Below are 23,952 nucleotides of genomic sequence, written 5' to 3'. Positions count from 1 at the left end.
TGAAAGCCGCATCCAATTCCACTTAGTAGATTTTGCGTGATGCGCGAACAAACATACAGACAGACAGACAGAAAGATGGACACATTTTTTTGACTTCTATTGTAAAAAAAATATATAGACTACATAGAATTATTTTTCTTTAATATCTCCTATGTACATAGCCCACTTACAGTTTTATTATATAATATATAATAGAGGAGGCAATATACAGTAAACAACAAAAAAAGTAATTGTATTTTATGTTGTTGCGATCCACTGCTTATATACCTATTTGTATGAAATTTATTCATGTGTAAAATCTTTCCTCTCGCTTTCTTGCAATTGGTTATTTCGTGAAAATAGACGTATCTGCGTAACCGGAATTTTAATTGATATATTATTGATATATATAATTTATTAATATCATATTAATTCATAGAAAAGTCTTTACCTTGACTATTTCCAATACATAACTGGTTCTTAAGATAACTGAAAAATATGCCAAAATATCTGACTCAAAACCTTTTTGAACCTTACCGTAGAATATTTATCATTCATCGCAGTACATGACTCAATAAATAATAATTTGTGCATTTTTCCATATAATATCATTAAGTTTATCATCGATTTTCTTTTTTTAAAAGGCACATTTTTATCTTCCATAAAATTATTGTCCATTTAAGTATCAATAATCGAAAAAAATAATTTTATTGATGATTATATTGATACAATAGACGTAAAACAATCTGCGCGGCCCCGCGCACCCCCTCACGTCCACGACGTGTGACAGGGCTCTAAGGCGAGACGTCAGACGTTACACATGATTTACTCGTTCTATACGTATTGTGTATGTATTAGCTACTACTATTATACTATATAAGTATTAGTACTGCAAGACTCCGCTCCGCTGCCGCTCCGGACTGGGCAATCTTGGGGTTTGGTCCCCTACATGAACCACATTTAATAAAATTAGAAATGTGTTAATGTGAGACCAAACCTTCAGGTTTGCACATGCTTCACGAAGACAGCGCCACTTGCTTATTACGAAGACTGCATTATTTTAAAATAACAATTAATTTACTTATATAATTAAATGTTAATTATTTTTATTTATTAATAATAAATTCTATGCCTAATATCGAAATTTTTGCTCGCATATTTGTGTTATTTATGGTATTTAATTATTGACAGCAGAATTGTGTAACAAAACGCTTATGTATGATAACTATTTAAATTCAGTAACATAGATATAAGTATTTATATATTATTACATAAAAATGCTTTATTGCATGATTGATACTTTGATAAGTGGTGTGTCAAAATTCCTTAAATGGTCTCGTATGTAGGTAAACTTTAAAATCCATATATATAAAAGCGAAAAACACTCACACACTCATCATGAAATCTCGAAAACTACTGAGCCCACGAAGATGAAATTTGGCAGGAAGGTAGATTGTAACTAGGTGACTTCCGCTAATAAACGATATTTCGAAATTCCATCCCTAAGTTTCATGAAAACTTGTAACACTCCTATGTCACCCACTTAGGGGCTTACCAGTTTTCATGAAACAGTCATTTTTGAAGTGAGATATATGAAATTTTTAATTTAAATTTGTAGTTAGTAATCAACATATAGTTAGTAAAATATAATAATGCATTTATTAGATTTTGAAAATTTCATCCCCGATGAGTCATTAGGGGTTGCAAATTTATATGAAACTTCCTAATTCTTTAATCGAGATTAAGTGGCACTGTGGTCAACATTTTACTATATTTTGGTTACACAGGTTGATGGCCCCCTGTAGTGTGGTTCGCAGAGCGTTTCGACCGCTGCCAAAATTTTAACAAAAACAAGAATTAGTTTTACTATATGACTTTTCATTAATTACTCTGTACTGTGGTAATGTCAATTTTACCAATGATTGATTTTGGAAATGATTCCTTCCTCAAGAAAATTGAAGGGTTGTAATGACCGCGCAGCCACAGCGCTCGAAACGGCTCAAAAACGACTGTACCTAGAAATATGAAATTTATCAGGAAGGTAGACGACTAGAAAACATCTCTTAGGGAAGAATTTTATTGGAAATTCCTTTCCAAAGAGGGCGGAATAACTTGAAATTATAGATGAAATATAATAAATAGATTTATGAGTTACACGACTAAAGTCTAAAAAGATACTAATGTCGAGATATCACCATAAGTAAATAATTTCTGAACAGGTATCTAAATTATATTTTTTATACAGGTATTCGTCGAAATGGAGGTGTATTACAAGCCGCCAGCGACGCCGGGCCCTTCCACGCCGCTGGACGACGTGCCCTACCGCTGCGACGCCGGCTCCGGACGCGGCTCCAACTTGGTCGACCAACCCACGAGCTCACTACGAGTGTCTAATATCACGGACTTGCCCTCGGTCCACGGATCCGTCGCCACCAGTCAGCAAAACTCAGGACGGAGCTCCATTCAGGTTATTTTACTTTTACAAAAGTTTTTTTATAGTAATGAACGAAGAACAACTTAACCCAGGAACTATAATAGCAGGAGCAGCACAGAAGGTGCTGCTGGTCTTACAAGAAATTTAAGATACGTTTTGTTTCGTTGATTCCACGGCTGCTCTTATCAGCGGCTCTCCCTATGCTTTCGAGTCTACAAAAATAGAATCAGTAGCAAGAAATAGATACTGCATTCCATTATAAATTAAAATGGAATCGGAAAACAATTATACTTCTAGATCCACAGGTGAATTGAAAAAAGAACAAAAAAGTAACCCTGAATTCATATAATGGTGTAAAGCCAAATTGTCTATGATTTCAAGAATGAAATAAGTAATTTATAAATAGATATTAGAATAATTTATCTATCAATTATCAGGTGTCAGATGAAGATAATGCTCTAGAGGACATCGGAAGAAACATAGCTACGCTGGAGCGCAGCATGCAGAACCGGGAGGTGGTCATCGACATAGACTCGGGCGACGAGTCTCGCGCCAGGAAACTGAAGATTGCTGGCAAACGCTTCCTCAGGTATTGAAATAGACTATATTTTTTTATCTTATTTAACAATAAAAAAATACTTCCCAATAAAATAAAGAATGAGCTAATACGAGTATTCTGCTGTGTGGCAGTTCCAAGTTCGGGGGATGTTGTGTATAAATAGTGAGGCATTTTAGTCGTTTCCAAAGATATTCTTGAATTTTATCCAGGCGTGGATTCTCAATGGGCGCAGACAGAGTGGTGACCATCTCAGAAGGCGAACGCAAGAGGACTTCTACCTTCAAGAGTGTCCGCAGCCTCATCCGCCTGGGACGCGTGCGCAACCGGGACTCCAGCGGAGACGAAGAGGCCCTGCTGGAGGCGCCGGGGCCGTCCGAGGAGCGCCCGCCCAGCCAGACGTCGGTCTCCTCTGATGAAGTCTTGGTAGACACGCGCTCGCCGCCTGACACGCCCAAGATCAAGAAAATGTATGTACATTCCTGTGATTTTATAGTTAGCTTATTTTGTTTTTTATTTCCTTGGACAAATTCACAGAATGTACAACACATTATAACACAACGATAGTTAGTTCCATTTGCCTTTTTCATTCCTCATGAGATAAAATTACAAGGTGCCAGTTTCCTCAATTTTTTTCCTTCATATTTCGGATTGATACATTTTCATACTACGAGTAGGATTCATAGTGGAACATTTCAACAGGCACAAACTGGTCATCAGTTCTATTTAAAATAAAAGTGTGATGTCTGTGAAGCAATCACGCGGGTTCACTAAATCTGATTCAACTATTTCGTTGTAAATGCAATCGCTTCACGAACAAATTTCAAGAACAAACAACTTCCCTTAAAATTTCATTTGGTTGAAACTGCGCCGTGAAATAAACCAGATTGCACATGTCTGGTCAAACAAAAGGCGCGCGTGGAGGTAAATCGATTACACGCATTCCGAGCAGCAGGTTCGCGCACCTGCTGCTCGGTTTGGTTGAGCAGAGACTGATTCCCTGGCACGTCTCATACAATGTATGCACTATTGGATTGGATTGAACACTAATGGATGCTCGTAGATTTTCCTGTATAAACTTCAAAATGGTACCTACTCTAGAACCATTTAAAACCACTTCTAAATTTGTTACATTACTACACCTATAAATTTGTTACATTAATAAGCTCACAGATGAAGACTAGAGTCTTCATCTGTGAGGTTACAGTTTTCGAAAAATTCTGATTTCGAGCAATACTTTTTATTCATCAGACTGAAACCACATATGCGTAAAACCGTTACGTTGCAGAGTTCAAACTCCACTAACAATAGCTCCGATAGCCAATAGCAAAAATACGGTAAAACAAACAATACCTTCATCAACCGCTATTAATATTCCGATTGGACGCTTTGTTTCATTTCCCGCAGCACTTTTGCGCTGCAATCGAGTGCAGCTATTGTTATTATTTACTTTACAATGCCATTGTAATTCTATGTACATGAATTGGTAAATCTCGATAGATTTTATAGATATTTCCAGCAAAAGCACAGAGAATCACAAATTTTGTCCTTCTAGTCTGTTCTCATCACTGTTATTATCATATTCGATATACGTTATTTGCTAATTTACGCAATCGAATATTCAACGCTATTTATTCCAAAAGGAAACACATCGTAATTTTAAGAGTGTTTAAGAGTTGATTAGTTACTAGTTGTATTACCTATATTATAGATGCGTTTTATTTATAGTTTCTCCATTGAAAATATATATTCAACATTTTCGCAGTTGTTAAAATGTTTTTTGTGCACAGGCGCAGTACCCTTGACAACAGTCGCATATCAGCGTTGAAGGCGGCCGATTTCCAAGTCTGCGTGACCGTCATAGAAGCCAGGCAGCTGGCGGGGCTGAACATGGATCCAGTTGTGTGTGTCCAGATAGGAGACGGCAAGAAGTACACCAGTGTCAAGGAGAGCACCAACTGCCCTTATTACAATGAGGTAAGTACCAATTTCCAGTAGCAGGAATACTTTAATATCATGATTGGAAATTATATAAAGCATAGGACGCCAGGCAACTAAACAACACACGTCTAGTCACTGATTACCAATGTCCTATTCAAAATAGTTTCGTTATTTCTATAAACATTAGCTCAAACTATTTCCTAGCAATGACAAAGAAATGAATTGTTTTCTTAGCGATAAAAATTTCCAATTTCACAGCTATGCAAAGCGTATGTGTGTGGACACAAAGGTATTCTCTTGTGGACCGTCGGAGCTCTGTGCTCGTACAATGGTGTCGATTGCTGGAATCCTGTTTGTACACTAGTCAATTCCAGACTGGAATTATCTAGGGATATAAGGTGTTTCCCGTACTCCCTTTTCCTCAAGTCCACACGGTATTTGTGAAATGAATAAAAGTTAATGTAATCGAAAATAGGTTTAATCTTAAATGTATATCAATTTATACAAAGCTTAATCTAACTCGAAATTATACGCGCCTTTGTATATTAGAGCCTGGCCACATTGCTACGTTGTGTTCCGTTACGTCGACAAACTAGCATGTTGCGAACCCGACACAATGTCAAAACTCCACACAATTTTAGCGTTGGAGCTAATTGGTCAACGCAACGGAGGACTTCGGAGCGCAACTTAACAGTAGGGCCGGGTTCTAAGTTGAACTGTTACGACTGTGTTTGTTTGTCTGCAGTACTTCGTGTTCGACTTCCACATGCCGCCCATCATGCTATTCGACAAGATCATAACACTTTCCGTGAGTGCTTTGTTTTTTTATTTTTTATTTATTGATTAACAATTGTCATCTGACTGCACTGTACTATTATTTAACTCACACTAATTTCTCTACACTGTGTCAATTGTATTTTTATTGTCAATATTTTGTACTTAATGTAAAATTTGTTCAGATGTGTTTATAAAATGAAAAATGTATCATGTACTTACATTTATTTTTTATACCCAACTGAAAACTAATTAAGGCACTCTGTGAACTTATTTTTAGCTGTGAGAATGAAACGCTCGGCTGGGTTACTATCTGCGTGTCAATATGACTAGGCCGCCGCTTATATGACTAAATTGCAGTTTAGACCAAATCTCCATGGGACTTGATTTCAAATTAGACTATTGCGTTATTTAACTAAATATCCGAATGACGCTATGTAACGCTCTTATTATGTCTACAAAACTTCCTCTTCTTCTTCCTTTTTTCCAAAGATAATAATTACATTATCATTATGAGACAGTAAAATATTACTCATAATGTTTTATTGTTTATTATTCGATAGCCTCGTCGAATAATGATTTCCTTTCGTCCGTTCGTAGCAACGCGGTACTTCCTGTAGCAGGTTCCGCTACGAAATAATTCGCGTCGCGTTATGTCGTAGCGGATACAGCGCGTCTACACGTTGTCGTAGCACTTCTACGGCTACGACGACATTGCTACAACAATATTGCTATTTCTATTAGTTTGGCAGAAAATAACGTAATATTTTAAGGACATTACTGTATTTCAGTGAACTCTTTTTCTTACGATTTGTATAGCATATTATTATGAAACGTGTTACATTGAAATGTATATTGAGAAAATGCTTAAAAATCTACGCTAATACGTGAATATTTTTTTTGTCGAATTTCAGCTTTGTCCTTATTAATATAAATATTTATTGTAATTGCTAATGAATATTGCCCACAAGTACTTTGAGCGCTATATGTATGAGTTAAATTCGCTATCGCGGAATACCAACATTAAGTCGAAATTAATAAATACTTACATCTAATTCGGTAAAGGTATCAACTAAATAAATAGAGGAAAATGTATAAAATTAAATACCGATTACGCCACATTCTGAGCAGTCTTGTTAACGGAAAATCATTGGATAGCTAAGTAATGCTCCTAAAATTTGTAGCGAACGTGGCAGAATGTTGACTGTGCAAGATTGGGAGGTCGGGACAGGCACGCGCCGCACGAGATTGTGTTTGAGGCGCTCCGGGATCATCCTGGGATGATCTCGGATCTTTTATGGAACCACGATGAACTATAAAAATGGAAGATTGGTATTTTAATTCCATTTTATGTAGATTATATAGGATTTAGGTTTAGGCATGTTTGTAAATATATATAGGTACTTAAATAATTATATATTTTTTAAATAATTTGTTTTGATTAGTTAAAAATATTATAGTTAGATTGTTCAATAAAAGAAGAATCAAAGACGTTTTTTTTTATAATTCGTGCTTCGATTTGCGGAATAACCAGGAAAAAGGTGTGCCTATTAGTATAGGGGAGGAAGATATCTTGTACCTTTTTCTACAATATGCGTATGTTACAACCCTCTATAATCGGAGGTGGTGTGTCATTAGAAAGTGTTATTGAAAGTCAGCATCACTCAATTCGCACTCAGAATGCACAGTATTTATTTAAACGTTAATCTTTATTTCCACCAAAACGATAAGAAAGTATTTTGTTCTTTCCTTCCACTCCATTAATAATAATATCGACACATTATTTCCAATACCCAGCCATTTTGAAAAGAGTTGAATTTTCCGTGTCGTGCTCAATGAGGCGCATTACAGCGGGTGGCGTCGAGTGCGGCGATCTATAAAAGTCACCGATCATTCGATTAGGACCGAGGTCTCAATAGGTATTCTGTTCAGCGCACCGCATTCGAACAACTCTTATGGAAATTGCTCCTATCTATTTAAAATCTAATAAATTAAACCATGTCTATCCGGGACAGTGCTTTTGACCAGTGAGCTATCGAGACCATCGGCTGAATTAATGCGTCTCTTTACGTCTTACGCAGACGTACAGTATTTTTATTAAAGAGTACTTTTATCTAATCAACATACCCCACTGTTACAAACAAAACAATATTGTTTTTTGAAAATACTCAAGCATCTATTTAAATGGATTTTTTATACATTGAAAAGGAGCCATTGAAATTCGTGCGCTGAACGGAATACCTCTCACTCGCTTTCTATCGAATATCGAGGAGGTTTATAGCATCGTTTGGACACTTCGTCGGTGTCGTATTCGGCTCGGACGGTAATTTGATACAAGCTTTTATATAACTTGCAATGTTTACTCATAGTGAAATATTTTTGTTTTTTTTTTCACTAGTATCTATTTCCCTGGTTACTTCCGCATCTATAGTGTGTCCTCGTCTCACATTTTCTCCTCCACTTTGCAAGGTCTTAGGCATTCTTAGTTATCAGACCATCGGCACGTCAACGTTCAAGCCAGCACTTCTTGAGTTGTCTTCTGCGAGGACCAGGAGCAGATTTTTTAAATCGAGTGCATCTGTTTTCCATACGAAACTATATTATACTAGTGGTCCGTCCCGGCTTCGCTCGGGTAAAACCATAATGAAATATGTAGACCATGTTACTCCAATAGGTTTCATTTATCTCTGGGTCAAATTTCAAAAAAAAAAAAACAAACATACAATATTTTCTCTTTATAATATTGTTATGGACGAGTTATGATTACTTTTTAAAATATCATTTTTTGGCCTTTGCCCAGCCGTGGGACACATAATACAGGATATTTAAAAAAAAACATAATTTTTTTTATTATAAGAAAATTAAAAATGAATTATCGATATCTTGCACTGATCCAATTAAAAAATATGTTATCGTTACACAGCCGAGCGTTTATTTTGCCGATTACAGAGTTTTCCCATTAGCAATAACTTGACTCCTATGAGAACACCTGAGGGAAGGTAATATGTACTCGAACATGGAATGGACTAAAGTAAATTTGTTTCTTCACAATGTATATTATTGAATTAAAATTGATTTATTTAATTGTAAATTTTTCTTTACAATGTATTGTTGTATTTAAATGAATGTGTTTAATTGTAAATAATCGTATTATAAAATATTTTTCCATTATACTACATAAATAATCGTAGTATAATATAAATTAAAACTTAAAGTATGTTCTAATTAGGTCTTTTAGTTGTAGTAATGAAAAAATATTATAATGATTATTTACAATTAAACTAATTCATTTGCGGTTGTCTCCTAATGTATTTATTTATTTTATTTATAATTGTAAATTTGTTTCTGTTTATTCCACAACAAACGAATTGAATCGAATTGAATGATGTTTGTATCTTTTAGATTTGATGTAATAGTTTTTAACTAAGACGAAGAAAAAAAACATAATTTTGTAGTTTTCTAAAAGATTTTCAACCCATCATATTCAACACCATCAGCATTCATCGCACGATCCGATGTCAGTTACTAATGTAAAACGGTGTGATCGGTACTTCTCACGGAATTGGTAGGCGCTCCGGTACGTAGTACTTATTACATCCATGGTACTTATATAGATATTGTATAAAGATTGTAGTTGCATCATTTATAGATATTAAATCAGATTTATTTTGTAATTTAATTACCGTCTTTCTTGTTAAAAAATGCTATAGACAATGTAGGTATTTGGGTTGTGCAATATTTCTTGTGCTTTCATCCTTAGCCGCACGTCGTCTACTGCAACACTTCAATAATTACCCGTTGATTTATTATTGAAACTAGAGGCTTCTTTTATTATTTTTTACCATCCTCGCATCACAGTTCATTTCGTCAGTTGTCGTCATCAGAAACAAGTGTGTAAGAAGGAATGCCGCTACCACTCGATGCAATTTTTCCACCAATATAACTTTTAACTACTTAATTGTGGGAAAATTCTATCAAGCGTTGACGGCCCTGCCATTGTCAACAAAACAGCAGCTGAAGAAGAAAGCAAGAGTCGATCACTACCGCTTCATGTCATTTTTGGGTCAATATATGTAATTAATCATTATAGGCCGATAAATGGTATCAGGCGGCGGTGATCCCCCGTCGTGGCCGCAAGACTACTGCTACACATTATTTTTTAAGAAATAGTAATTTGTGTTTGAGTATTATCATTGTATTTAAATATAAGAATAATTAGGTACCCAAAAACAAAATTGAATCGCGTTTGTCACAAAATGGTTTCCGTCGTCTTCGTCGCCACAAACGGTTGAAGAAGCCAGATGGTCACAACAGCTCTGTGGTATTATTCTGTCAATATTTAAATCAAGTATTGGCATAATACATCCATAGAGAGGTGGCCCTCAAATATCCACAGAACTAGAACTACAGTTGAAGAAGCGAGCAAGAGTTGACCACTACCGCTCTATGCCATTTTTAGGTCAATGTATTCATTATTGGCCCAAAAATGGCATTAGGCGTTGGTGATCCCCGCGTCACTCCCATAGTATTACTGCTAGACATCCTATTTTAGAAATAGACATAGTTATTTGTGTTTTGAGGTTTATCATTATATAATTATTCCAATGATGATGATGTTGATGATGTAAATACTTACATAGTGAATTATTACGTACAAAACAAACCAGAATCACGAATGCGACAAGAAGCGAGTGGCCACTACCGCTCTATGCCATTTTTGGGCCAATGTATTCATTATTGGCCCAAAATTGTCATTAGGCGGTGGTGATCCCCGTCACAGCCCTGACACTACAGCTACAATGTATTTTTTTTTCTAGTTGTCTATGGATAGATATATAATATGTTATATTAACTCTTATTCCATGATTATTATAGTGTAAATGATCTTTGTCCGTGTGGGTATTGTGTATGTTTATTATTGCAGGTGCTACACTCGCGCAACATCCTCCGCGCCAATAAGCTGCTTGGCAGCTTCAAGCTGGACGTTGCCACAGTGTGGAACCAACCTGGTAAGTACTAGATTACTTACTTATTAAGTGGAAGTTTGCTTCAAGATCTCTTCTTCAGGTCTTCTCAAAAACCTTATTTTGTATAACAGATCTAGCCTGACAGATGAGACCGAGGGTATTATAGGTAGATAGTAAAGGTCAAGCTCAAAAAATGAGTTGATGATTGAATAGACATTTTTATCCTTGAAGATAGATTTGATTAAATATTTATTACATGTACAATAATAACATTTATTACATGCTAGTTTTAGCACACAATGCTAGTTTTAGCGCTTAACTTTATGAAATCACTCCTATCCGTAATTGTAGGGTCTTGTGGTCAAAGCTGTTTCATGAAATTCGGCCACCGATGTTGCATGCCTGTACTTGTCGCAAACCTGAGGCGTCCTTTTGTTTCTAATGTCCTGGATGCCCAGGAGCCCTCGCCCCATCACTTATTAAGATCAAACAATATATAAAACCTATATAAAATCTAAACAATATATAAAATCTCGTGGTTCGAGGACGATAGGTACCATCTGGCTCTCAACATCTACCGATCACAAGTACAAAATTATCAGATTAACAGTGGTGACTATTTCGCCACGGAAGTCCACAATAATGTTGGAAAACCTTTTTTATTTGTCTTTATTCTCCCTTTAAGTTCTACAAACACTGTTTCCTGTGTGCAATAAGAAAGTAAAAGAAACAACACGTAATGAAGCCATCTATTTGCTTAACTACGTCTGGCCATGTGGTCGTGGGAGTTGAGAAAACTCACAAAAGTAATTACCTACAACACCAACTTCAAGGCACGCGACTTAATTCCTTGTTAACAGATGGCTTAAAAAAGAGGATTTTTGTACAGTCTTAAATTGAAAACAACCATAAAAATTATTTAAAAGATTGTTATGAACATCAGACAGCTTCTGAAATCCCCGAGAGGACAGAAATTTGAAGCGTAACTAGTTTTACTCTTCAATTATTGCGTGTCCAAAGGAATTTTAATAAAAAATGAATTTTAATTTGTTTATAATTGTGAAAATGATCCTTTAAAAAGTTACAGACACAAAGTATTTTATCAGACTCACGTTACATCCAAGGTAACACGGGACTAGGCCAGTTGGGTCTAGAGACTAACTGTTCTACTTACGCTGGTTAGTTCTAACCAGCGTAACGTAGCATGTGTACAAAGGTGTGTTAGCAAATTGTTACAGACTACAGAGCACGCTTGAGTCGGTAGCATGACAATAGCGTTTGACTTGCGAGCCGTTAGTTGCTCGCGTCCGAGACGTGGTCTGTGCTTGGAAATCCTTTTATAATTTTCATTGAACTGACATTGCATTTCTGCATTTTAATTCTTGCAATGTATTTATTATTAAAGAACTTTCTTTATTTGGTAATGATTTCGTGAAAAAATTAAAAAGGCAAACAAGAAGTTGGGAAAGCGCCGTGCTTTTTGATTTGACGAAAGAAAGCTCGCATATGAACATAATAAAAACTATTATTTAGTCAGGAGACCATAATTACCGTCTCACACGCCTTGAATCATAAATAAGCGTAACTTGGCACTTCTCAGCCATGCGCCCGCTTGATTACCACAATTACTCCCAACTAGATCAGCTAGGGATGCTCTAAGGCTCTATATCCCGGAGTCGTTGTCTACGAGACAAATCTACTGAAAGACTTTTAGGCTTTCTTACAAATTATGATAATATTAAGGTTTTAGCGTTGCTTCTTCATACACTCCATAAGACTAGGTTATTAGAATATTTCTGCTTTATTAGTAGTATAGTAAAGTTCGGTCATTTTTGTGAACCGAAGTTTTGCCTCTAGAGGAATTAGGTAAACTTTGATTTATAAAAAAAAAATAACTTGTATGATATGTAGGTCGGCAACGTATCAATTTGGCTGCTGATTGCCCACGGTCTGCAGTGTTGCCTCCCGTCAGACTATATGTTCGTTTTATAGTATAAAACTAATTTTAGACGTATATGCTTAACTATATTATTTTAATACTTTCAAAACAACACATGTTCTATTTCCACTGGAACTCAGAGACTCGATTGTAATAATGGAGACTTATTTCCCATCCCTAATCCTTGGGTAGTAATTTGGAAAGCAGACATTATATTAATGAGAGTAACATTAGGCTCGGCTGATTAAACGCTCAATTGACATCTTAGTTGGAAGGAAAAGTAGAAAATGTACTGGCCATTATGGTAGAGAGATATCTTATGAGAGTACGACACAAACAATAGCTGCGGGAAAAAGTTTTTTTTTTATGTGTTATATATTTCAGGACTTTGCACCTTTTGTCGTGCTTCCAAGTTCATACATTCTCTTCAGTCAGTTTTCATAGACCACCGCGTCCTACGAAGGAAATAATGTTAAAAACCTGCAGTAAATTTACCCACACAGTGATTGTGTGCGTTTCAGATGATTTTCTAGATGACCCTAAGGTTGGCTGTTAGATATGCTAAGGAGGCTTGACGTCAGGCAGGCGGCAGACAGCCAAATCTTCAAAATTTTACGGTTGTTATTTACATTGACGCTTCGCGGCGTCACAGTCGGGAATGTGCGTAGATGAGAAAGGGAAATAAATAAATAAACGATATGTTTTGTCCAGACCGCCAGTTCTACCACAAGTGGGCGCTGCTGACGGACCCCGATGACGTGGCAGCCGGGCCCAAGGGCTACCTGAAGTGCGACATCAGCGTCATCGGCAAGGGAGACACCATCAAAGTCCCCCCCAAGAGCGAGAAGGACGAAGATGATATCGAGGCGTACGTGTATTTCTTTCATAGTTAATATTTTTTTTATTAGATGTTGGCCGGAGCTTCATGGGAATTTTGAGATGTAAAGGTATAACCTATAGCAATCTTGGCTAGTTTATCTTTCTAATGGTGAAATAATTTTTTAAATCGGTTCGCTAGTCGGAGTTTACCCGCTTCAAACATACAAACTCACAAAGGCTTACCTCTTTATAATGTAGTAGATCAAGCACAAAATCAAGTTTCCTTTGTATCCATCTAGGTTCTAATCTGACTAATTCATATCAAGCATTAGTAGGCTAGGCGGGCAAGAGAGAGTTACACCAGGCAAATTCCTTTGTCCCAATGTTTTACTTATCTACACGATATCAGAACTAGCCTTCGTATATAAACACGTACTCCCAACCAACTTACAAGCGGATATATATTGCAAAATTACATAAGTACATGAACATTATAAAATCTATGCTTATTATATTAATGCAAATGTAAATGTATAAAGTTTGAATATGTAAAGATAGCTGTGGAGCAGATAATACGTATCTGGCATTCAGTAAACTCACTAATATTGGCTATTTGTAAAAGCGACTTTATAGTTACTACAGTAGAGTTCACTTCAACTTGCAGCTGTCCAGTTGTCGTAAACTTTTACAGTAGGTTTAACGTGTTGGGATAAAGTGATAGTGCTAATTAAAACTTTGCAAAATCTGTTTGTTCAGCCCACTCTTCGTCAGCAAGGCTGAGCGAGTTGTATGATTTATTTCGCTCTAATTTAATGTTTTCTTTTCTATTCCTCTCCATCTGCTTCGAACCCAGTTTTTGGCGACTACACCCTACAGCCTGTATACTTTTATCGAGTTTTCCAATTACGGAAAAAACTCGCCTCAGGCCTAAATTCATTTTTTTGTACATTCGTCGGAATATTACCCTTAAATGAAATTAAGCTAATCGGGAATTAACACAGAATTTAAAATAATATAAAACGAAGTGTCTTTAACGCGTCATTTTGTCGCCGCCTCTAAATAAAATAAAATCTTTTTTAGGCAAAAAACAAAAACAATTATTTAAGGCCTTTATTAAAACTTAATTAACACCTTGACCCACTCACACTAATTGGGTTTATGCTGGCCAAAATGTTTGCGCCCGGCAGAAGAGAATATTGCTCTATAGGCAAACTTTTGACTCTCATATTTAAAGAAATGAAATACAAACGGCATTTCTATTTTTCTTAATATTCTAGCTCTGTGTAACGAAAATGTCTGCTTTCGTGGTTCATTCAGCAACTTGAAATTTGTTTATCCTTTTTTGATTTTAATTAGTCAAAGGAAATGTATGTAAACCCTAAACAGCGTTTGGTGTAGGAAGTAAATTATTAATTTATGAAAACAAAGGAACACACTTTTTATTAAATCTCTTACTATTTTGAACGTAGAACCTTGAAACATATTGTCTCGTATTTTCTTTTAACTACCTATTATTAAAAATCTTTAAAGCGTTTGTAGGCCTACCAATATAGTCTCACGTTTAATCTATTATGGCGAAGAGCCCGGCAGAGCCAAAAGTCAGTTTTGTCTTTAACCTTTTGCTTTAAAGTCAATCATTTAACAATCTGCTCGCAAAGAAAGGTTTTCTCTGCAAGCTTTTACAGACCATTTTGCGTTCGCAATTGAATTCCCAGGAAAACTAAATATTTTCAAGCATGGAATCCTAAAACACACTCGCTCTTAACCCGTCCGATTGCCTTGATGGTTACGAGACCCAGAATGACAATGTTATGCCCATTGGGTAATAACATAAACAAATCTGGACCAAACAAATGAAGGTATAGCCCGGGGCAGCCCTCGGGAGCCGGCGAAATACAATTTTGTTTATTATTTGATGTTTTGCTTCAGCAGAAAATGTCAGGAATGCTTGGGGAATTCTTAACGGAAAGTACATCCAACCTAGTTTCCGTTAACAATTCCCCAGGCATTCCTGACATTTTCTGCTATTAGTATATGTATAGTAAATAGGTATGTAGCTATTTTAATAAAGGATTATTATCTAACAATTACGACTATTTTAAAGTTCACATTTTAATCAGAGTAATATAGATATAATGATATAAGTTTGTAGATACTACATTATATTCGTAATTAGCTGATGCCTGCGACTTCGTTCGCGTGGCCGAACAAATTACCGTTTTAACGTTAAAGCAAAAATAAAATACTTAATGAAAAAAACCGTAGAGAAAAACCGTTACTACGTACTTACTCGTTTGCCGTCCAAAATGTAACCATAAATATCGTTTTCCAGCAACCTCCTGCTACCAGATGGCGTGCCAATCGAGCGCCAGCGGGCCAAGTTCATTGTCAAGATCTACCGAGCTGACGGGTTGCCTAAGATGAACTACTCCATCTTAGCCAACGTGAAGCGAGCCTTCACCGGCGAGAGCCAAGACTTGGTCGACCCCTATGTGCAAGTCTGCTTTGCCGGCATGACCGTGAGTATTTAGCTTTAACAATTTTTCCAAGTAGCCTACAATATTCAATATATTGACACAGATCGCGAAAATTGTTTCAGAGGTATTCTATAGGGCTAATACGCAAATAACTTCAAGCAATTGTCTGTTAGATTACAATATGATATTTCATCAGGATGTGTTAAAACAGGCCCTTAGGATCTTAAAATCCCCAGATAGTGTTCATTTCTCCGCTAAAATATGAATGGATCTACACAGTTTTTGTGAATAAATTCCAGGGTTGTACATCAGTGAAGAAGAACTGTTACACGCCCGTTTGGAACGAGCAGGTAGTGTTCGCGGAGATGTTCCCGCCGCTGTGCCAGCGCATCAAGATACAGCTCCGGGACAACGACCCCGTGCATCCCAATGTCATCGGCACACACTTCATAGACCTGAAAAGCATCTCCAACGATGGAGAGAAAGGTAATGTACAGATCCATGATGATATCTGGCAAGGTGAGGGTGTCGCTGCTGTTGAATAAATGATACATTAAAATATTTTTGAAAGTTTTCAATATTATGTACCAAGTGTGAGAATATTAACACTTCTTCATAAAAAATACTATTCATTCTTAAAATATTGTTCAAGTGTTGTTACAAGAAATGAAAAAACTATGATTTTCAATATTTTTTAGGTTTCCTTCCAACATTTGGACCAGCTTACGTATATCTATATGGATCAACTCGTGACTATAGCCTCATAGACCAGCACGCCAATCTCAACATGGGTATGGGTGAAGGTGTCGCTTACAGAGCCAGGTAAGTTAGCTTAGTCTATCTTGTTCAATGCTTATCTAGTTACAACTTTTCCAAAATTACTCAGACTTATTCTCAATCTCCACCAGTAGGAGTAATGCGGTTTGTAGTTCGGTTAACTTATGGGTTAATGGGTTAAAAATTCAATGAATTTATTACTTACTTTCCTTTTTTCTCTTAGTCATATTATTTGTGATATTTACAGAATTCTCCTCTCTATTCGTACGGAGATAACGGATAATCTCGAATGTCCTGCTTCTGAAGTAGAAGTGGAACCAATCACAGCGATCAGTGAACCAAACTTTGAGAAAAACGAAGAGTTCTTCTTGTTCGCCAGCGTGTTCGACGCCAACATGATCGACAAACGGCTCACTGATAAGCCAATACAGTTTGAACTTAGTATTGGTAATGCTGGAAACACTCTTGATGGTTATAGTGAATCAGTGAAGCGAGCGCAAGATTTGGAAGTCACAGATGATAATGGTACGTAAACTTTAATTGCCTTTCCATAATAAAAAATTGTTTACGACTACGAGTATTTATTGATATTCGAACAATGAACGAGCAAACGACTACGAGTATTTATTGATATTCGAACAATGAAAGGAGAGGAACAAACATGTATTATGAAGAGAGTCATTCCGTGCGGTCAATGAATATGCCTTCAGAATATTTTCTCGAAAATCAGTTGCTTATTTTACTCATTTTATTATTATTTCAATATATTCCGCGCGAGATCGTATTCTACTTTCAGAAAACTTGTATTTCAGAAGAATTAACAGCAGACACAGGTTACTGGCAGAGCGTGACGCATCCGACGAAGGCGACATCTAGCGACAAGAACTACTACTACCTACCCTACTGGGACCACAAGCAATGCATGCATGTCCGCAGTATCTGGCCCGACCACCGCAGACGGATGTACAATTCCAACCTGATTTCCAACATCATCGAGAAATTCGTGAGTAGCTTTGTCTACTCACTCATCATTACCCGCCTTCGTCAGGCCACTACTGAGTTCAGGATTTCTTATATTGCGCCGTTGTAAGTATTCTGTATTTGAGTCTATTGTTTACTCAATTTACAACAAAGCCGTCGTTCCTGTCTACACCAATCCGTTGCTCAAAGTACTATAATCGACTGAACGCGATGGTCTGATATGCTACAAACGGTAATTCAACACTGACAGATGGTGAAGTCGACATTTGCCCAGCAGTGGGACTCAATGAGTTAATAGTGGGACTCAATAGTTAGTAGAAATAAAAGTCAATGTTGGCTTACTACGGAAATATTTAGATTATGTTTAATTGATGTTTCAGTGTCCTTGAGAATATGTTAATTAAATAATCGTTGCGTATACTACTCATTAGCCAGTAGATTTATTTATACCATTAAACTACATCGTAAGTGAGTGTACTATTAGAATAGCGTATAAATAGTTTATATGTATCAGAAAAAAAAATTATGTGACCTTATAAAGTGCGTTTCAATATCCCGTAATCTGACTAATTGAGTTAAAAATACTAGGTAATAATTACATAATATATGTTACTTGATGTACATTACATAATGCGAAGTACTAAATAAGGAAATTAAATGATTATTAAATATATTCATGTGTTTGACTTTAAATAGAAAAACTCACATGAGTCGGAGCACTATAACATTTTGTAAACGTTTGTAATTTTATTAAAGATGTTATAAAGTATTGCAGAGATTATTTTATTTAGACCTGCTATCCGACTTTCTGATAGCTGTAAAACTTAGCAATTTTTGCCTGATTATGTAAATGTGTTCTACCAAACATAAATTTAAGCTTTTTTTTCGTATTAATAATAAAATGATATAATATATCATTAAGTAAAGTTGTATATTTCAGTATTCCTTGAAGACCTGAACTACGAATTGACTTGGCAAATGATAGACTGTTCAAAGGCAGAATAGAATATGATGGCGTATTTAAGGAGGGCTAAACTCAATAGCAAATATGACAGCATGACATATGACTTTTCAAAACTTGAACTTTAAATGACACTGGCTAAAGGGCTGGTAGTGGTGACGGCTGACGTGTTTCAGGAGGAAGGTTTGGCTGACGTGCAGCAGGCGATGGATACGGACGCAGGCGACAGCGCCGTCGTCGTATCGCTGAAGACGACGCTCGAAGCCGCCAGCAACGCTTGCGCAGCTTACGTCCGACACATGACCAACGCCCCGCCTATAGGGAACACCAAGCTAGATCGGGAGAGGCAGAAGATGTGCATTTATGAAATAGTATGACTCTTAACTATCATATTCTAATTTTAAATTTATTTAGTTGTTCAACTTTTAGCTTTTGTTCATATTTGTAATGGAATAATTTACTTTTTTCAGGAACAAATCTGTAGCCTATCAAAGACACTGAAGGCACTTATAACAAAAAATTCGTTAAAAGATCGTTTACGCACAGCATACTCATATTTGACTAAACTAAAACATATTTGTGAAGACGTAAGTAAAATTTCACCATATTTTGTCCACTGTTTTCGTTGTTATTGTTTTTGTCCCTCTGAGCTAATCTTTAGAAGTTTCTAGTAGTCATCGGTATCACTTAGATGATGATCAACTATGTTTCAGTCACAGCACGCAATGCCCGATATCTTCATTTGGATGATCAGCAACGGGAAGCGTCTGGCGTACCAGCGAATCCCGGCAAGGGATGTTATCTACTCCGACATCCCAGATGAATGTGGAAAGAACTGCGGGAAAATGCAGACGCTGTTTCTAAAGGTAAAGTATCTTAAAATCCATATTTTGTGTTTCAATTATAAGTTTTAGGTATATGTTATTAATTCGATTTTAATGTTAATAGTGGCCAGGCAAAAAAGCATCTACACCAAGTGGTTGGTCCATACCAGCTAAATTGAATGTATACTTGTGGTTAGGACATTTACAAGACAAGAAACATTACATCGATGGCCTTCCTCAAGGCTATGAGCTAAGTTACGAACTGAGAAATGCTGACAAATTGCGCTCTAACGCTCCATCTGTCATATATTATGCAGAAAAACATGTAAGTATATTTTTTTCTAATTTTTATTTGATATTTGTATTAAAAAATAATTCATAGCGATTTTTACATTTCAGACTTTTCAAATGAGAGCGTATGTTTACCAGGCACGATCTCTCATTGGGTCTGACTCTTCAGGACTTTCAGACCCTTTTGCTAGAGTAGTCATCGGCGAAAGTAGCACAACTACCCAAGTGATTGATGAAACTCTGAGCCCGACTTGGGACGAGCTACTTGTTTTTGATGACATATTATTGTATAGCACAATAGAACAAATCAAAGCTGATCCTCCAACTATTGTTATTGAAATATTTGACCAAGATAAAGTGGGCAAATCAGAATTCATAGGACGCGCTTTAGCAAGACCTCATGTGAAAGCATTTGAAGATACTTATGACAGACCAACCTGCCCTCCTTCGCTTGAGTGGCATGAAGTAAGTCGTGGTGACGACCGAGCAGGAGAACTGTTGGCTACGTTCGAGTTATTGGAAATTCCTGCAAAACAAGATGCATCAATACTTCCAGATTTACCAACGCCACGAGAAGCTACTGGGAAACCTCCAGTTGATATAAACAAAGGACCAATATTACCAGTACCGAGAGGTATACGGCCAACGCTTTCAAAATATCGTATTGAAGTCTTGTTCTGGGGCTTGCGAGATCTCAAACGCGTTCATCTACTCACAGTAGATAAACCAAGAGTTGATATCGAATGTGCTGGACATATTTTATATTCTACTGTTATACAAAATGCAAGACGTAACCCTAATTTCAATAATCCTATAAAATTCGTCGACTTAGAACTACCAGATCAAGATCTTTACAGACCGCCATTGACTATCCGCGTTGTTGACTGTCGAAGTTTTGGTAGAATTACCTTGGTTGGAACACATACCATCAACACTATACAAAAATACATTTATACGCCAATGAGTAAAAGGGAGAGAGAAATTGAAGAGCGAAAAAAATCACTGATACAATTACAAAACGTAGACTTACGCGCGAATTGCATAGTGCAAGAAGACGTCTTCACAATTGAAAATGAAAAAGAAAGTTGCCCACTACTGAACCGCGATGGAAAGCTAACTATTACCTATGGCTCGGGAGTCAAACAAGCAGTACGCAAAAAAGTTCCAAAACGTGAGTCGTCTAAAAAAAGAAAAGCAAGTACTGATTCGGCACTAGATGATGACGAAGGTAACAAAGACTGGTGGACCAAATACTTTGCCTCAGTTGAATCTATGATAGAAGAGGAAAAGGAGGCGAAAAAGGAAAGGCAAGGCTTTTTGGCACCTCAGTTATCATACATTGATGAAACTCGCTCACTCAGGGAGGAATTGCACTCGCCTCGACAGGATCGTGATCGTATGAAGCGCTCACGCCCATCTACGTCGCCGAGAGCTAAACTTAGTCCAACAATTTCAAAAACCAACGAAATCCCAGCTTCGGCTTTGACGAAGGTAAATAACAATTCAGACATTTTCTTATGAGATTAAACTTAGTACTGATTTTAAATAATTTCCAGATCTATCCACATGAACTTGAAGCAGTGCCCGAATACGATGAATTTAAAGAATGGTTACACTCTTTTGAATTATACAGGGGGAAAAAGACAGGCGATGAATCGGAAGACGAAAGTCGCGTTGTCGGAAATTTCAAGGTTTGCTTAGTTATATAACTAAGTACACAATTCTATCGTCACTTTTCAATTTCTGTATGTGGTACCAGTTCAGGCACGTTGTTGTACTTCTTTTTTCTACTTCTGGTATTGTCTTTGCACGCTGCACACACTCCCTGTATAAATGTTATTGTCCATTGGTAAAAATAAATAATAATTTTGCACTATTTTTCTAGGGCGCAATAAAGGTGTACAAATGGCCGTTACCAAGAGGAATCGATGATCATACAGTGATGGGTTTCGATCCTAATTATGGTTTCTTCCAAGGAGTCCCAAATAATGATCCAATTCATGTATTAGTACGTGTGTACATAGTGAAAGCCACAGATCTTCACCCGATGGATCTAAATGGAAAAGCTGATCCTTATATCGTGTTGCATTTAGGGTCCAAACGAATAAGCGATAAAGAAAATTACGTTTCAAAGCAGCTAAATCCAGTTTTCGGCAAATGTTTTGAAATTGAAGCGACATTTCCTCAAGACTCTATGCTTACTATACAAGTTCTCGACTGGGACTTGCTGGGATCCGACGACTTGATAGGTGAGACAAAAATAGACCTGGAAAACAGATTCTACAGTCGACACCGAGCAACTTGCGGTCTGCCCATGAAGTATGAAGAGTATGTATAATGTTGAAGATAATATTTTACTTGTAATTTTCTAACATGTGACTTATCTATGTTAAAATATTTTTTCTGTTCGCAGGCAAGGTTACAATCGATGGCGTGATGCCTTGAAGCCAACTCAGATTTTGGCAAAGCTGTGCAAAGATGGTAAATTGGATCCACCTGTGTATGAGTTGGGTCGTGTGAAGATTGGTCGCACTGTATTTAATATGCCAGTTGACGATACGGAGCTGTTTTCGAATCCTGACACCTTGGAAGAGCAAATGGCGCTAGTGGTACTACGCCGCTGGCAAGAGGTCCCACGGGTCGGTACCAGGCTAGTTATGGAGCATGTGGAGACCAGACCTCTATATAACCCCTGCAAACCTGGTAAAAACTATAATATATTTTAGACTAGACTAATATTATTTTAATAAAATTCTAAATAAATTCTATATCTATATTCTAAATACTATTTCTTACACCAGGTATTGAACAGGGCCGTTTAGAGATGTGGGTTGACATGTTTCCAATGGACATGCCTCTGCCTGGTCCACCGCTAGACATATCAGCGAGGAAACCCAAATCTTATGAAATGAGGGTAATCATTTGGAACACAGACGACGTCGTGTTGGAGGACGATGCTTTCTTTACTGGAGAAAAAATGTCTGACATCTACGTCAAAGGGTAAGTATAGATAGTCATACATTTCTTCCACAACAACTATTTTGATTTGGAAACACAAAGACTTTTGATTACAGTAAGTCATTTTTTGCTATGATGTTAAATTATTTTTTCCAGTTGGGTCAAAGGTCCAGATGATTGTCAATGCACGGATATACATTATCGTTCTCTGACGGGAGAAGGAAACTTCAACTGGCGTTTTATCTACCCATTCGACTATCTGGAGGCAGAGGAACGCATAGTGATCTCTCGGAAAGAGTCTGTGTTCTCGTGGGATGAGACCGAGTGTAAGATCCCGGCTCGGCTTGAACTACAGGTGTGGGACGCTGATCATTTCTCTGCTGATGATTTTTTGGGTAAGCGTTGCTGATTCAATTTTTAATTAGGACTAACTTATTTATTACAAAACTTCAAAGAGTAAGTACATAATTAGTTTTGATGACTTTTATTACAATGATAAATATATTTCCGATTATAGGTGCGATCACATTGGATTTGAATCGGTTTCCGCGAGGAGCTAAGTCTTCCAAGCTTTGCACCCTTGACATGCTCCGGAACGATGGGTCTGTTCCGATGATCAACATCTTCAAACAAAAACGGGTCAAGGTATTTTTGACTCTATGTCCTTAATTCTTTATTAAATTAAATATTTCTTACTAAAAATATCGCCAAATATCGATAATTTTATAATTTATGACTGTTAATTGCACTTTAATTTAGTTAATTGAACATTAGTATCTAGAAAAATGAATATAGTTTTAATTTGCAGGTGAGTAAGATTATTTTGTTTCGTTTTTCAGGGCTGGTGGCCATTCTACATCAAACGTGATACGGAAGAGATGGAACTCACTGGGAAGGTAGAGGCTGAGATCCATCTGTTGACTCGTGAGGAAGCTGACAAGGTCCCCGCCGGACTCGGCCGCAACGAGCCTGACCCTCTGGACAAGCCTAAGTATGTATCTATCCAACCATTTCATGGGGCGATTGAATTCAATTGGTAACACGCGCACCTGTACTCAATACTCAATATACTCATTTATTCATAATATACACGTGCCCGTTTTTACCTGTGACCGTAAGATGTTATAAATCGGACCACATAAGTTTGTATTACACAATCTAACTGATAAAATTAGATAAATATAAAAGTAAGTTATTATTCTCTTGCGTGTTTTAATCATATTTATTATCTGCACTATGCTACTCCCTACAAATTAAAGCTTGTCACGTAGCTT

The 23,952-nt window shown here is 36.8% G+C and overlaps 1 protein-coding gene across 5 annotated transcripts in view; it reads left to right on the top strand.

Annotated features, from left to right (window-relative positions):
• LOC128683090 (otoferlin-like) overlaps positions 1-23,952 on the top strand; it is a 75,402-nt gene that overhangs the window by 48,455 nt on the left and 2,995 nt on the right. For 3 of the 5 annotated variants that reach the window (XM_053768333.1, XM_053768336.1, XM_053768337.1), the window contains exons 4-27: positions 2,225-2,446; positions 2,851-3,002; positions 3,182-3,439; positions 4,760-4,946; positions 5,656-5,718; positions 10,609-10,693; positions 13,302-13,458; positions 15,742-15,928; positions 16,186-16,372; positions 16,585-16,708; positions 16,911-17,188; positions 17,476-17,666; positions 18,782-18,976; positions 19,076-19,192; positions 19,319-19,471; positions 19,554-19,754; positions 19,829-21,211; positions 21,277-21,411; positions 21,606-22,048; positions 22,134-22,423; positions 22,522-22,720; positions 22,835-23,073; positions 23,196-23,323; positions 23,518-23,669. In XM_053768333.1, coding sequence (XP_053624308.1) covers positions 2,225-2,446; positions 2,851-3,002; positions 3,182-3,439; positions 4,760-4,946; positions 5,656-5,718; positions 10,609-10,693; positions 13,302-13,458; positions 15,742-15,928; positions 16,186-16,372; positions 16,585-16,708; positions 16,911-17,188; positions 17,476-17,666; positions 18,782-18,976; positions 19,076-19,192; positions 19,319-19,471; positions 19,554-19,754; positions 19,829-21,211; positions 21,277-21,411; positions 21,606-22,048; positions 22,134-22,423; positions 22,522-22,720; positions 22,835-23,073; positions 23,196-23,323; positions 23,518-23,669 — 5,726 coding nt within the window. The remainder of the gene's footprint in view (positions 1-2,224; positions 2,447-2,850; positions 3,003-3,181; positions 3,440-4,759; positions 4,947-5,655; positions 5,719-10,608; positions 10,694-13,301; positions 13,459-15,741; positions 15,929-16,185; positions 16,373-16,584; positions 16,709-16,910; positions 17,189-17,475; positions 17,667-18,781; positions 18,977-19,075; positions 19,193-19,318; positions 19,472-19,553; positions 19,755-19,828; positions 21,212-21,276; positions 21,412-21,605; positions 22,049-22,133; positions 22,424-22,521; positions 22,721-22,834; positions 23,074-23,195; positions 23,324-23,517; positions 23,670-23,952) is intronic. The other 2 variants (XM_053768334.1, XM_053768335.1) reach the window with 2 other exon arrangements.

Source organism: Plodia interpunctella, chromosome Z (genome assembly GCF_027563975.2).
Source record: "Plodia interpunctella isolate USDA-ARS_2022_Savannah chromosome Z, ilPloInte3.2, whole genome shotgun sequence".
Taxonomy (NCBI): domain Eukaryota; kingdom Metazoa; phylum Arthropoda; class Insecta; order Lepidoptera; family Pyralidae; genus Plodia; species Plodia interpunctella.
This window is presented reverse-complemented; position numbering and strand designations above follow the sequence as displayed.